This window comes from Phyllobates terribilis, unplaced genomic scaffold (assembly GCF_046119375.1).
Source record: "Phyllobates terribilis strain yellow unplaced genomic scaffold, ASM4611937v1 Scaffold_5__5_contigs__length_657084704, whole genome shotgun sequence".
NCBI classification, from domain to species: Eukaryota; Metazoa; Chordata; class Amphibia; order Anura; family Dendrobatidae; genus Phyllobates; species Phyllobates terribilis.
In genome coordinates, this window is record NW_027362765.1 from 346,771,163 (window position 1) to 346,784,737 (window position 13,575).

Below are 13,575 nucleotides of genomic sequence, written 5' to 3' on the forward strand. Positions count from 1 at the left end.
AGAGTAGGGCACGGCGTAGGGCGCAGAGTAGGGCACGGCGTAGGGCGCAGAGTAGGGCGCAGAGTAGGGCGCGGCGTAGGGCGCAGAGTAGGGCGCGGCGTAGGGCGCAGAGTAGGGCGCGGCGTAGGGCGCAGAGTAGGGCGCGGCGTAGGGCGCGGAGTAGGGCGCGGCGTAGGGCGCGGCGTAGGGCGCGGCGTAGGGCGCGGAGTAGGGCACGGCGTAGGGCGCAGAGTAGGGCACGGCGTAGGGCGCAGAGTAGGGCACGGCATAGGCCGCAGAGTAGGGCACGGCATAGGGCGCAGAGTAGGGCACGGCATAGGGCGCAGAGTAGGGCACGGAGTAGGGCACGGAGTAGGACACGGCGTAGGACACTGAGTAGGGCGTGGAGTAGGGCACGGTGTAGGGCGTGGAGTAGGGCACGGCGTAGCACACGGAGTAGGGCATGGCGTAGCACACGGAGTAGGGCGCAGCGTAGGGAACGGCGTAGGGCACAGCGTAGGGCGCAGCGTAGGGCACAGAGTAGGACACGGCGTAGGGCACAGCGTAGGGCACAGCGTAGGGCACAGAGTAGGGCATGGCGTAGAGCGCAGCGTAGGGCACAGAGTAGGGCACGGCGTAGGCCGTGGAGTAGGGCACGGCGTAGGGCGTGGAGTAGGGCACGGTGTAGGGCGTGGAGTAGGGCACGGAGAAGCACACGGAGTAGGGCACGGCGTAGCACACGGAGTAGGGCACGGCGTAGGGCACGGAGTAGGGCACGGCGTAGCACACGGAGTAGGGCACGGCGTAGGGCACGGAGTAGGGCACGGCGTAGGACACGGAGTAGGGCACGGCGTAGGACACGGAGTAGGGCACGGAGTAGGACACTGAGTAAGGCACGGCGTAGGACACGGAGTAGGACACGGAGTAGGACACTGAGTAGGGCACAGCGTAGCACACGGAGTAGGGCACGGAGTAGGACACTGAGTAGGACACTGAGTAGGACACTGAGTAGGACACTGAGTAGGACACTGAGTAGGACACGGAGTAGGACACGGAGTAGGACACGGAGTAGGGCACAGCGTAGCACACGGAGTAGGACACGGCGTAGGGCACGGCGTAGGACACGGAGTAGGACACGGAGTAGGACACGGAGTAGGGCACGGAGTAGGGCACAGAGTAGGGCACAGCGTAGCACACGGAGTAGGACACGGAGTAGGACACGGAGTAGGACACGGAGTAGCACACGGAGTAGGACACGGAGTAGGACACGGAGTAGGACACGGAGTAGGGCACGGAGTAGGACACGGAGTAGGACACTGAGTAGGGCACGGCGTAGGACACGGCGTAGGACACGGCGTAGGGCACGGCGTAGGGCACGGCGTAGGACACTGAGTAGGGCACTGAGTAGGGCACGGCGTAGGGTACGGCGTAGGGTACGGCGTAGGGCACGGCGTAGGGCACGGCGTAGGACACTGAGTAGGACACTGAGTAGGGCACGGCGTAGGGCACGGCGTAGGGCACGGCGGAGGGCACAGCGTAGGGCACAGCGTAGGGCACAGAGTAGGGCATGGCGTAGAGCGCAGCGTAGGGCACAGAGTAGGGCACGGCGTAGGCCGTGGAGTAGGGCACGGCGTAGGGCGTGGAGTAGGGCACGGTGTAGGGCGTGGAGTAGGGCACGGAGAAGCACACGGAGTAGGGCACGGCGTAGCACACGGAGTAGGGCACGGCGTAGGGCACGGAGTAGGGCACGGCGTAGGACACGGAGTAGGGCACGGAGTAGGACACGGAGTAAGGCACGGCGTAGGACACGGAGTAGGACACGGAGTAGGACACTGAGTAGGGCACAGCGTAGCACACGGAGTAGGGCACGGAGTAGGACACTGAGTAGGGCACAGCGTAGCACACGGAGTAGGGCACGGAGTAGGACACTGAGTAGGGCACAGCGTAGCACACTGAGTAGGACACGGAGTAGGACACGGAGTAGGACACGGAGTAGGGCACGGAGTAGGGCACAGCGTAGCACACGGAGTAGGACACGGAGTAGGACACGGAGTAGGACACGGAGTAGGACACGGAGTAGGACACGGAGTAGGGCACGGAGTAGGGCACGGAGTAGGGCACGGAGTAGGACACGGAGTAGGACACGGAGTAGGACACGGAGTAGGACACTGAGTAGGACACTGAGTAGGACACTGAGTAGGACACTGAGTAGGGCACTGAGTAGGACACGGCGTAGGGCACGGCGTAGGGCACGGCGTAGGGCACGGCGTAGGGCACGGCGTAGGACACTGAGTAGGACACTGAGTAGGGCACGGCGTAGGGCACGGCGTAGGACACGGCGTAGGGCACGGCGTAGGGCACGGCGGAGGGCACGGCGTAGGGCACGGCGTAGGACACTGAGTAGGACACTGAGTAGGACACTGAGTAGGACACTGAGTAGGGCGTGGAGTAGGGCACAGCGTAGCACACGGAGTAGGACACGGAGTAGGACACGGAGTAGGGCACGGAGTAGGGCACGGAGTAGGGCACAGCGTAGCACACGGAGTAGGACACGGAGTAGGACACGGAGTAGCACACGGAGTAGCACACGGAGTAGGACACGGAGTAGGACACTGAGTAGGACACTGAGTAGGGCACTGAGTAGGGCACGGCGTAGGACACGGCGTAGGGCACGGCGTAGGGCACGGCGTAGGGCACGGCGTAGGACACGGCGTAGGACACGGCGTAGGACACTGAGTAGGGCACTGAGTAGGGCACGGCGTAGGGCACGGCGTAGGACACGGCGTAGGGCACGGCGTAGGGCACGGCGTAGGACACGGCGTAGGACACTGAGTAGGACACTGAGTAGGGCACTGAGTAGGGCACGGCGTAGGGCACGGCGTAGGACACGGCGTAGGGCACGGCGGAGGGCACGGCGTAGGGCACGGCGTAGGACACTGAGTAGGACACTGAGTAGGACACTGAGTAGGGCGTGGAGTAGGGCACAGCGTAGCACACGGAGTAGGACACGGAGTAGGACACGGAGTAGGGCACGGAGTAGGGCACGGAGTAGGGCACAGCGTAGCACACGGAGTAGGACACGGAGTAGGACACGGAGTAGCACACGGAGTAGGACACGGAGTAGGACACGGAGTAGGGCACGGAGTAGGGCACAGCGTAGCACACGGAGTAGGACACGGAGTAGGACACGGAGTAGCACACGGAGTAGGACACGGAGTAGGACACGGAGTAGGACACGGAGTAGGACACGGAGTAGGACACGGAGTAGGGCGTGGAGTAGGGCACAGCGTAGCACACGGAGTAGGACACGGCGTAGGGCACGGCGTAGGACACGGAGTAGGACACGGAGTAGGACACGGAGTAGGACACGGAGTAGCACACGGAGTAGGACACGGAGTAGGACACGGAGTAGCACACGGAGTAGCACACGGAGTAGGACACGGAGTAGGACACGGAGTAGGACACTGAGTAGGGCGTGGAGTAGGGCACAGCGTAGCACACGGAGTAGGACACGGAGTAGGACACTGAGTAGGACACTGAGTAGGACACTGAGTAGGACACTGAGTAGGACACGGCGTAGGGCACGGCGTAGGGCACGGCGTAGGACACTGAGTAGGACACTGAGTAGGACACTGAGTAGGGCGTGGAGTAGGGCACAGCGTAGCACACGGAGTAGCACACGGAGTAGGACACGGAGTAGGGCACGGAGTAGGGCACGGAGTAGGGCACGGAGTAGGGCACAGCGTAGCACACGGAGTAGGACACGGAGTAGGACACGGAGTAGCACACGGAGTAGCACACGGAGTAGGACACGGAGTAGGACACGGAGTAGGACACTGAGTAGGGCGTGGAGTAGGGCACAGCGTAGCACACGGAGTAGGACACGGAGTAGGACACTGAGTAGGACACTGAGTAGGGCGTGGAGTAGGGCACAGCGTAGCACACGGAGTAGGACACGGAGTAGGACACGGAGTAGGGCACGGAGTAGGGCACGGCGTAGGGCACGGCGTAGGGCACGGTGTAGGGCACGGCGTAGGACACTGAGTAGGACACTGAGTAGGACACTGAGTAGGGCGTGGAGTAGGGCACAGCGTAGCACACGGAGTAGCACACGGAGTAGGACACGGAGTAGGGCACGGAGTAGGGCACGGAGTAGGGCACGGAGTAGGGCACAGCGTAGCACACGGAGTAGGACACGGAGTAGGACACGGAGTAGCACACGGAGTAGCACACGGAGTAGCACACGGAGTAGGACACGGAGTAGGACACGGAGTAGGACACTGAGTAGGGCGTGGAGTAGGGCACAGCGTAGCACACGGAGTAGGACACGGAGTAGGACACTGAGTAGGACACTGAGTAGGGCACTGAGTAGGGCACGGCGTAGGGCACGGCGTAGGACACGGCGTAGGGCACGGCGTAGGGCACGGCGTAGGACACTGAGTAGGACACTGAGTAGGACACTGAGTAGGGCGTGGAGTAGGGCACAGCGTAGCACACGGAGTAGGACACGGAGTAGGACACGGAGTAGGGCACGGAGTAGGGCACGGAGTAGGGCACAGCGTAGCACACGGAGTAGGACACGGAGTAGGACACGGAGTAGCACACGGAGTAGGACACGGAGTAGGACACGGAGTAGGACACGGAGTAGGACACGGAGTAGGACACGGAGTAGGGCGTGGAGTAGGGCACAGCGTAGCACACGGAGTAGGACACGGCGTAGGGCACGGCGTAGGACACGGAGTAGGACACGGAGTAGGACACGGAGTAGCACACGGAGTAGGACACGGAGTAGGACACGGAGTAGCACACGGAGTAGCACACGGAGTAGCACACGGAGTAGCACACGGAGTAGGACACGGAGTAGGACACGGAGTAGGACACTGAGTAGGGCGTGGAGTAGGGCACAGCGTAGCACACGGAGTAGGACACTGAGTAGGACACTGAGTAGGACACTGAGTAGGACACGGAGTAGGACACGGAGTAGGGCACGGAGTAGGGCACGGCGTAGGGCACGGCGTAGGACACTGAGTAGGACACTGAGTAGGGCGTGGAGTAGGGCACAGCGTAGCACACGGAGTAGCACACGGAGTAGGACACGGAGTAGGGCACGGAGTAGGGCACGGAGTAGGGCACGGAGTAGGGCACAGCGTAGCACACGGAGTAGGACACGGAGTAGCACACGGAGTAGCACACGGAGTAGGACACGGAGTAGGACACGGAGTAAGACACTGAGTAGGGCGTGGAGTAGGGCACAGCGTAGCACACGGAGTAGGACACGGAGTAGGACACTGAGTAGGACACTGAGTAGGGCACGGAGTAGGGCACAGCGTAGCACACGGAGTAGGGCACGGAGTAGGACACGGAGTAGGACACGGAGTAGGACACTGAGTAGGGCGTGGAGTAGGGCACAGCGTAGCACACGGAGTAGGACACGGAGTAGGACACTGAGTAGGACACTGAGTAGGACACTGAGTAGGGCACGGAGTAGGGCACAGCGTAGCACACGGAGTAGGGCACGGAGTAGGACACGGAGTAGGACACGGAGTAGGACACGGAGTAGGACACTGAGTAGGGCGTGGAGTAGGGCACAGCGTAGCACACGGCGTAGGACACGGAGTAGGACACGGAGTAGGACACGGAGTAGGACACGGAGTAGGGCACGGAGTAGGGCACGGAGTAGGACACGGAGTAGGGCACGGAGTAGGGCACGGAGTAGGACACGGAGTAGGACACGGAGTAGGACACGGAGTAGGACACGGAGTAGGGCGTGGAGTAGGGCACAGCGTAGCACACGGAGTAGGACACGGAGTAGGGCACGGAGTAGGGCACAGCGTAGCACACGGAGTAGGACACGGAGTAGGACACGGAGTAGGACACGGAGTAGCACACGGAGTAGCACACGGAGTAGGACACGGAGTAGGACACGGAGTAGGACACTGAGTAGGGCGTGGAGTAGGGCACAGCGTAGCACACGGAGTAGGACACTGAGTAGGACACTGAGTAGGACACTGAGTAGGACACTGAGTAGGGCACGGAGTAGGGCACAGCGTAGCACACGGAGTAGGGCACGGAGTAGGACACGGAGTAGGACACGGAGTAGGACACGGAGTAGGACACTGAGTAGGGCGTGGAGTAGGGCACAGCGTAGCACACGGAGTAGGACACGGAGTAGGACACTGAGTAGGACACTGAGTAGGGCACGGAGTAGGGCACAGCGTAGCACACGGAGTAGGGCACGGAGTAGGACACGGAGTAGGACACGGAGTAGGACACTGAGTAGGGCGTGGAGTAGGGCACAGCGTAGCACACGGCGTAGGACACGGAGTAGGACACGGAGTAGGACACGGAGTAGGACACGGAGTAGGGCACGGAGTAGGGCACGGAGTAGGACACGGAGTAGGACACGGAGTAGGGCACGGAGTAGGGCACAGCGTAGCACACGGAGTAGGACACGGAGTAGGACACGGAGTAGGACACGGAGTAGGGCACGGAGTAGGGCACGGAGTAGGACACTGAGTAGGACACTGAGTAGGACACTGAGTAGGACACTGAGTAGGGCACGGAGTAGGGCACGGAGTAGGGCACGGAGTAGGGCACGGAGTAGGGCACGGAGTAGGGCACGGAGTAGGGCACTGAGTAGGGCACTGAGTAGGGCACTGAGTAGGGCACTGAGTAGGGCACTGAGTAGGGCACTGAGTAGGGCACGGAGTAGGGCACGGAGTAGGGCACGGAGTAGGGCACTGAGTAGGGCACTGAGTAGGGCACTGAGTAGGGCACTGAGTAGGGCACTGAGTAGGGCACTGAGTAGGGCACTGAGTAGGGCACGGAGTAGGGCACGGAGTAGGGCACGGAGTAGGACACTGAGTAGGACACTGAGTAGGACACTGAGTAGGACACTGAGTAGGACACTGAGTAGGACACTGAGTAGGGCACGGAGTAGGGCACGGAGTAGGGCACGGAGTAGGGCACGGCGTAGCGCATGGCGTAGGACATGGGAGGATCAGTGCAGACTGTTAGAAGATGGTGACTGAAGTTAAATGGGTGAAAGGTGAAGTTCGCCCAGCAACCGACTGCTGGGGCAGACAGAGAAAGGAGACAGTTGGTGATTGGTCCAGCCCAAAGTGGGAGTGGTTAGGGCCAGAAAAAGGTGACCACTTCCTGGTTAGGCAGTCAGTGAGCAGAGTTGGTGGTGAGAGTTGCTGGGGGAGTCGAGGTGCGGGGGGCTGAAGCAGAAGCGAGTACGAGTTGTGCTGGATGGTACGAGACCAAACTCCCTGAGGAGATTCCTACAACGTCCGGAGCTGAAGGCTCGAGTCGGGAGCTATGGAGAACACAGACACCGCTTCTGTACAGAGGAAGTTGGATGTGAAACCTCGTGAGGGAAAGGTAAGGGATCTCGGCAATACTGCGGGGCCGGATGGAGAATCTCTGGGGCTGAGAGGATCTGTTACCGCAGGGATAGTTCAGGCGGAAAGTAAAGTAAAGCGAGTGACGGCGGGCGCTGTGCCCGATACTGTGTGATACAATCTGATCTACCGCAGCTGGCAAGTAAACTGTTAAATGGTAAAATGCATCAGGTGTCCCCTAATGACCGTGCGGTGCTCCAGGATCGTGGAGACAGCGGAGGACGGGTCCAAAACTGCACATACAGCACATGGGAGCGGTGAGGAGACAGACCAGCCCCTCGCCCATGACCACCGCCCTGCACACCCTACATAACCACTATGGCTGCGAGTACAATGGCGGCCGGCGCACATGATGTATTACCGATCGCGCGGAGCCCATCTGAAGCCGGGCCGCCTGTGTGAACAAGATATTAAATGACCGCAGATCAGCACACAAGCAGCTGACGGGAGTTCGTTTAGCGCCCCAGGCCGGCCCCTGTAAGTGGCCCCCCACCGTCACTTCGTACCTGTTGGTCAAGGGCCCTATGAAGGGGTTGGTCAGCAGCTGAACCGTTGCTTTTGATGCGAACAGTAATCCGACTTTGACGTTTTCGTTCAGCAGCGTGGAGTCGGCCCTCGGGCAGTCGTCGGATGGAGATGTTCCGGACGGGGCCCGTGTCTGGGTTGGTGCCGCCATCGTCCGCTCTACTGCCGACCGCTCTGTGATGTTTTCTGCCACCAAGGTTGTGTTGCTGTAGTAGGAGAAGATGGTCTGGAAACTTCCGGACACTGGGGGCCGACTCGGACCCTCCAGAAGGTCACTGGTATTGGAGTCGTGGGTCATGGTGTAAAGATAACTGGGAATGATGGGAACTAAGATGGAAAGGAAAGAGAATGTTAGTCTGGGAGGACGGAGACATCTTACGTACCAGGACTAATGCCACAGTCAGACAGTGCTGCCCCTCTGACCCCAGAACGGTGCCCACTACTGCCGGACCATGTGGTGTACATGGCAGAGGATCCCAGGGGTCCATGCAAGCACCCCTTTTCCTGATTCTATCTTCGTCGCCACTTGTACGGGACCCCACACATGAACCCTGCAAAGGGCCCCACACAGGGTCCCCACACCGGACCCAGCACATGAACCCCACACTGGAGCCCACACAGGACCCCACACCCCACTCTGACCCTGGGCTATCCCGACCTGACTGAGAAGGTTGGCACCTTAAGATAACGCAATGGAGCCCCCACTCAACGACGGCTCACCCTGAATGCTACTAACAGCTCCTGGTATAGCCTTGTCTGTGTAGAAACTCACTCGGGAAAATAGGTTATACACTAAAAACTGCAAAGGACGCTGCAGGTTCCTGTACAGACTAGATATCCTGACTCCACAGTCCCTAGTGGCACCTGCAGGCGCAGAGATAGCCCTGACCACAGGCTAGGAGATGGCAACTCGGACCTAACTGTCTAAAAGGCCGACAAGTTGCTTCACGTTACTACTAAAGAATCGAAGGGCAGAGCAGAGTGTGAATTACCTACAAGAGGAGAAGTGTGCCGAGCAAAGGAAAGATCCCAGAGTGAGTAACGTAAATAACCAACTACCACACAATAAAGAAAATACTGATAACAAATATACAGCCTAGTTCAGAAGTTGTCCACTACTTTTTGAGAGTCGCCCAATGTATTAACCCAGTGATTATAAGACGTTTTGTAAATACATTGCACTGGTGTTACTAGCTGTGAGCAGCGCTATCACTGGCTGCTCACAGGCATCACGTGACCCCCCCTCTGATGTCACATCAAGTGGGGCGTGACATCAGTGACGCGGTCCCCGTGGTGGATGCTGGGCTGTGGGCGAGGTTAGCCCGCGTGTCACACCCAGCATCCACCGTGCACGTGGATCACGTGATGCCTGTGAGCAGCCTGTGAGCGGCCAGTGACAGCGCCGCTCACAGGCAAGAAGGACACAGCAAGGTATTTACAAAACGTCTTATAATCACTGGGTTAATATATCGGGTTTACTCCTAAAAAGTAGTGGACAACCCCTTTAATAGAAAATAGATGCAAGTTATCACCAGCAGGGGGACAGAATATAAAGCTGCACCCAAAAGGTGATAGGCACATAAATGAAAACACCTGTGTTAAGGTATGAAGACTGCAGCCAGAAAAGCAGAGCCCAAACACCCAGAAAAAAGGTGTGTTTCCTGTGGGTCGGCAGAAAGAAATGCCGACTACAGAACACAAACTGAAGGGATCGAATCCATGAGCATGACAGTACCCCCCCTTCTACGAGGGTCCACTGGACCCTCAGAGATTCCCAACAGCTGGCGCCGCTGACAGAACTCCCTCACTAGGCAACCTGCATGCAAATTTTTCACATCAACCAAGGAATTATCCTCCGGACTGAAACTTTTCCACTTAACATGATGTTGCCATCAACGTCTGACACATATGGGACCCAACACTCGCTTCCCCTCATACTCCTTGTTCTTAGTATCAGGGAGATATGTCACAGAGAAATAAACAGTGGGTTGACGGAGGACAGGAGATTTAGAAAAGGCTGCCCTGGGGGCAGCAAAAGCATTAAGAGCCTCAGTAGACCAAGAGGAAAAGTCAATATCCTTCTTGGTCATATCAGTAAGAGGTTTGACTATGACCGAAAAGTTCTTAATGAACTTACAATAAGAATGAGCAAACCCTAAGAACCTCTAAGTCTTTAAGATTTACTGGTTGTACCTAATCAAGGATGGCCTGTACCTTAACGGGATCTATTAGTGCATAATCATAAGACCTCTGCGGGAGAAGAACTTCACACTCAGTCTCAGAACAACACCCTCAGAATCCTGAACAAAATCGGGAGGAGGAGATCTCATAGACGCCAGGGATTTAGATAATCGACTGGAAAAACAGAAATTCTCCCAACCTTGCGAGTCTCCCAATTGATGGTAGGATTCTGTTTCAGCAACCAGGGCAAACCCAACACAATTTTAGATGGCAAAGAAGGAACCATGAATGAAAAAGATTCTGTGTGTAAGGCTGCAGCCCCACTATCAGTATTTGGTCAGTATATTTTCTCAGGAGTGGAAGCCCCCACCCCCCTCTGGGGAGGGAACAGATAAGGGTTTAAATTGTAGCATAGCAAGGTACGAGACCCCGGCATCTCCACCATCTGGGGTAGTCTGGGGTTATAAGGATAGACTAGGGCGCCCCTAGTTCGAGGGATTGGATAGGTGCCCACAGTCCCTTGTCACTATGTGATATGCAGAGTTAACTATGACTCCAGATTTGGTAACCAAAGACACTTGTAAAAAAACAACCAGTAGTCTGCATGTGAGATAACCTCAAACCTTTAGAAAGTGTCTGTGAAGAATATTGGAGATATAATCCCATGTCAATCATTGTATCCTATTTGGCAGGGAATTATAAAGTTCTACAGTGCACAGTTGTAACTGGACACTTTTGCAGCTACAGGACGAGGGAGGGGGTCCAGAGACAGTGAGTGACAAATATCTCACCTAGCAGCTCCAAGCCAAGGAGTTACACTCCCACCAGCTAGCTGGTGGGCTACAGCAGGAAGACCCCCTGTGGATCCAAGCCATGCAGCCTTTCCTTTGTGTCAGACAATTATAATTCAATACAGAGTTATGGAAATTCTATATGTCCTAGTTTTTTGTTTTTTTTTTAAACAACATCTTTTTATTTAGTTTTAAGAAAATAACAATAAACAGTGTATACAATACTTTAGACTGAGAAACATTGAAGTCTACATAGGAATTAAACCTACAGAAAACAAAATACAACATAACATACAGGGCTGGTTTCAACACATTTCAAGGATTACATACATTAATGACTACTATTGAATTAGAACAATATTTTCTGGATGATTCAACCAAACCTTCCAATTAACATTGAAAACTTGTAACTTATTATTTTTGTGTGCTTTCATTTTTTTCAAAAGCACAAGTTTTATTTATCGAATGTATTATGTTTTCGACGGCAGGAATACCTGGGGATTTGCAATATCTTGTAATCGCTATTTTTGTGAGGCAATTACTCTGCCATTGAAGGGAATAGAAAGTATGTCTAACAAAAGTAATTCTAGAGAAGGAGATGGTTTTATTTTTTGGTGCAGTAGAGAAGAGATTTAGGTGAAAAGTAAAGGACCAGGTGGAGCGATTACTGGACAAGCTCCATAATGTGGGGATTAAAGAACCTTTGTGGCCATAATTGCTCCAACAGAGTTGCGGAGAGGTTGGAACAGAGTTGCGGAGAGGTTGGAACAGAGTTGCGGAGAGGTTGGAACAGAGAGTGAAGCCTCATTGGGGTGTAATACCATCTTAAAACTGTTTTCATATAGGACTCAAGATAAGAGGCGCATATGAAGGTGTGAGCTGCAAAAAGTAGTGAGCTTGTCCATTCATTACTTGAGAATTCAATTCTTTTTCCCACGATAAAAAGGGAGTTGACTTTATAAAAACATTTTTCATGTCTATTAAATTATATATCGGTTTTAGGCCCTCTTTTATTGGATGAAACATTTGAAAGAGTCGATATTAGTCCTGAATTAACCCTTCCCACTGAGATCGGAGAATGTTGTAGTATGGGCCGGATTCGGAGATATTTGTAGAACTCTTTATTGGGAATTTTTGAAATGAGAATGTAAAGAAGCAAAAGAGCGGAGGTCAGGACCTTCATACAAATCTGTCACTAGCGCAATGCCTCGTTTTATCCAGTCATTAATATTAAGACCTGGTAGTAAGAGTTCTAAGGTTTCCAATGGAGTTATGGACATAACAGGGGTTGAGGCGTTAGAAGCTTTTTTGTGGGACGCTTTCCAGCGGGAGGTGGATGAAACCGTAAGAGGAACAACATTGATCTTATTAGTTGGAGCAATAAATAGAGTTTTTAGAATTTTAGAGGAGGCACAATGTGATTCAATTTGAACCCAATTACAAGTTTTATTCCCATCCCACCACGCTCTAACTTGATCTAATTGGGTAGCTAGATAGCAATCTTCGATATTAGGGAGGTTGAGCCCCATAAAATTTCTTAGGTCATTTCAGGTGGTGGTTTGTGTGGAGGAACAAAAGACCTTCTGCATCTAAAGTCTTTAAGATTCAGTGTACCTGGTGGAAAAAAGTTTTTGGGAGGGAAATTGGAACAGTGCAAAACACGTATAATAATTTGGGTGGTGAGAACATCTGACAGGCCGCAACACGTCCTCCCACCCATGAAACCTCGTATTGTCTATTTTATTTAGGTCAGATTGTAGAGTCTGCAATAAAGGAAGATAATTTGATTTATAGACGGTTGATGTAGATAGGTTTATAGACGTTATTAAATATGTAACCAAGAGGAACATTCTTTTGTAGATGTAGCAGAACCTCGGCTCGGGCGTTTAAAGGCAGAATCTTGGAATTGTTTCCATTTACTTTATAGTATGACGTGTTTCCGAAATGTTTGTCTCCAGGGCTTCCCCAAGTGAAGTCTCAGGCTCCGCTAAGGTTAAATCACGTCATCAGCATATAATGAGATGCTATGGGAACTTCCAGAAACCTCCACCCCCTTTACCTTTCATTCCGCCTAATGGCCTGTGCCAAAGGTTCAATGGTGAGCCCAAACACCGGGGGGACAGGGGGCTTATTCCATTTGTTATTACAAATTCTTCCGATAAGGCGCCATGAGTGTAAGCTCTTGCTGAGGGTGAGGAGTAAAGGGCTTTAATGGCATTTAGTATTGAGCCCCCGAAAACCCATTCGACCCAACACCGAGAAGGCGAACGACCAGTTAACCCGGTGAAACGCCTTCTCGGGATCCAAAGCCACCAGGACGTCCGGAGCTCTCCTATTGCTTATGACATCTCATCTATGACCCTCCTTGTGTTCCCCGCCGCTTGTCTCCCTTAAATAAAGCCAGTTTGATCTAATGATATTAATGATGGGAGGATAGGGACTCGGCGTGTCGCGTAGATCTTAAGGTCGGTATTTAATAAGGATATGGGTCCAAGATTTTGTGGGATGTCCGGCTGCTTGCCGGGTTTTGGTAATGTTATTATTGTGGTTGATAACATCTCTTTGGGAAATGATGAACCCTGAGATACGGCGTGCTGGAGGGTCTCTGTCAGATATGGGGTTAACTGATCTATAAAGACTTTATAATACATGGGCGATGGTGGAGATAAGATGGTTTTCTTTCTTTCTGCATT

The 13,575-nt window shown here is 54.5% G+C and overlaps 1 protein-coding gene across 1 annotated transcript in view; it reads right to left on the bottom strand.

Moving 5' to 3' along the window:
• Positions 1–13,575, bottom strand: part of SLC18A2 (solute carrier family 18 member A2) — a 260,285-nt gene that overhangs the window by 73,987 nt on the left and 172,723 nt on the right. Inside the window, exon 3 of the mRNA XM_073684606.1 lies at positions 7,892–8,237. Coding sequence (XP_073540707.1) covers positions 7,892–8,237 — 346 coding nt within the window. The remainder of the gene's footprint in view (positions 1–7,891; positions 8,238–13,575) is intronic.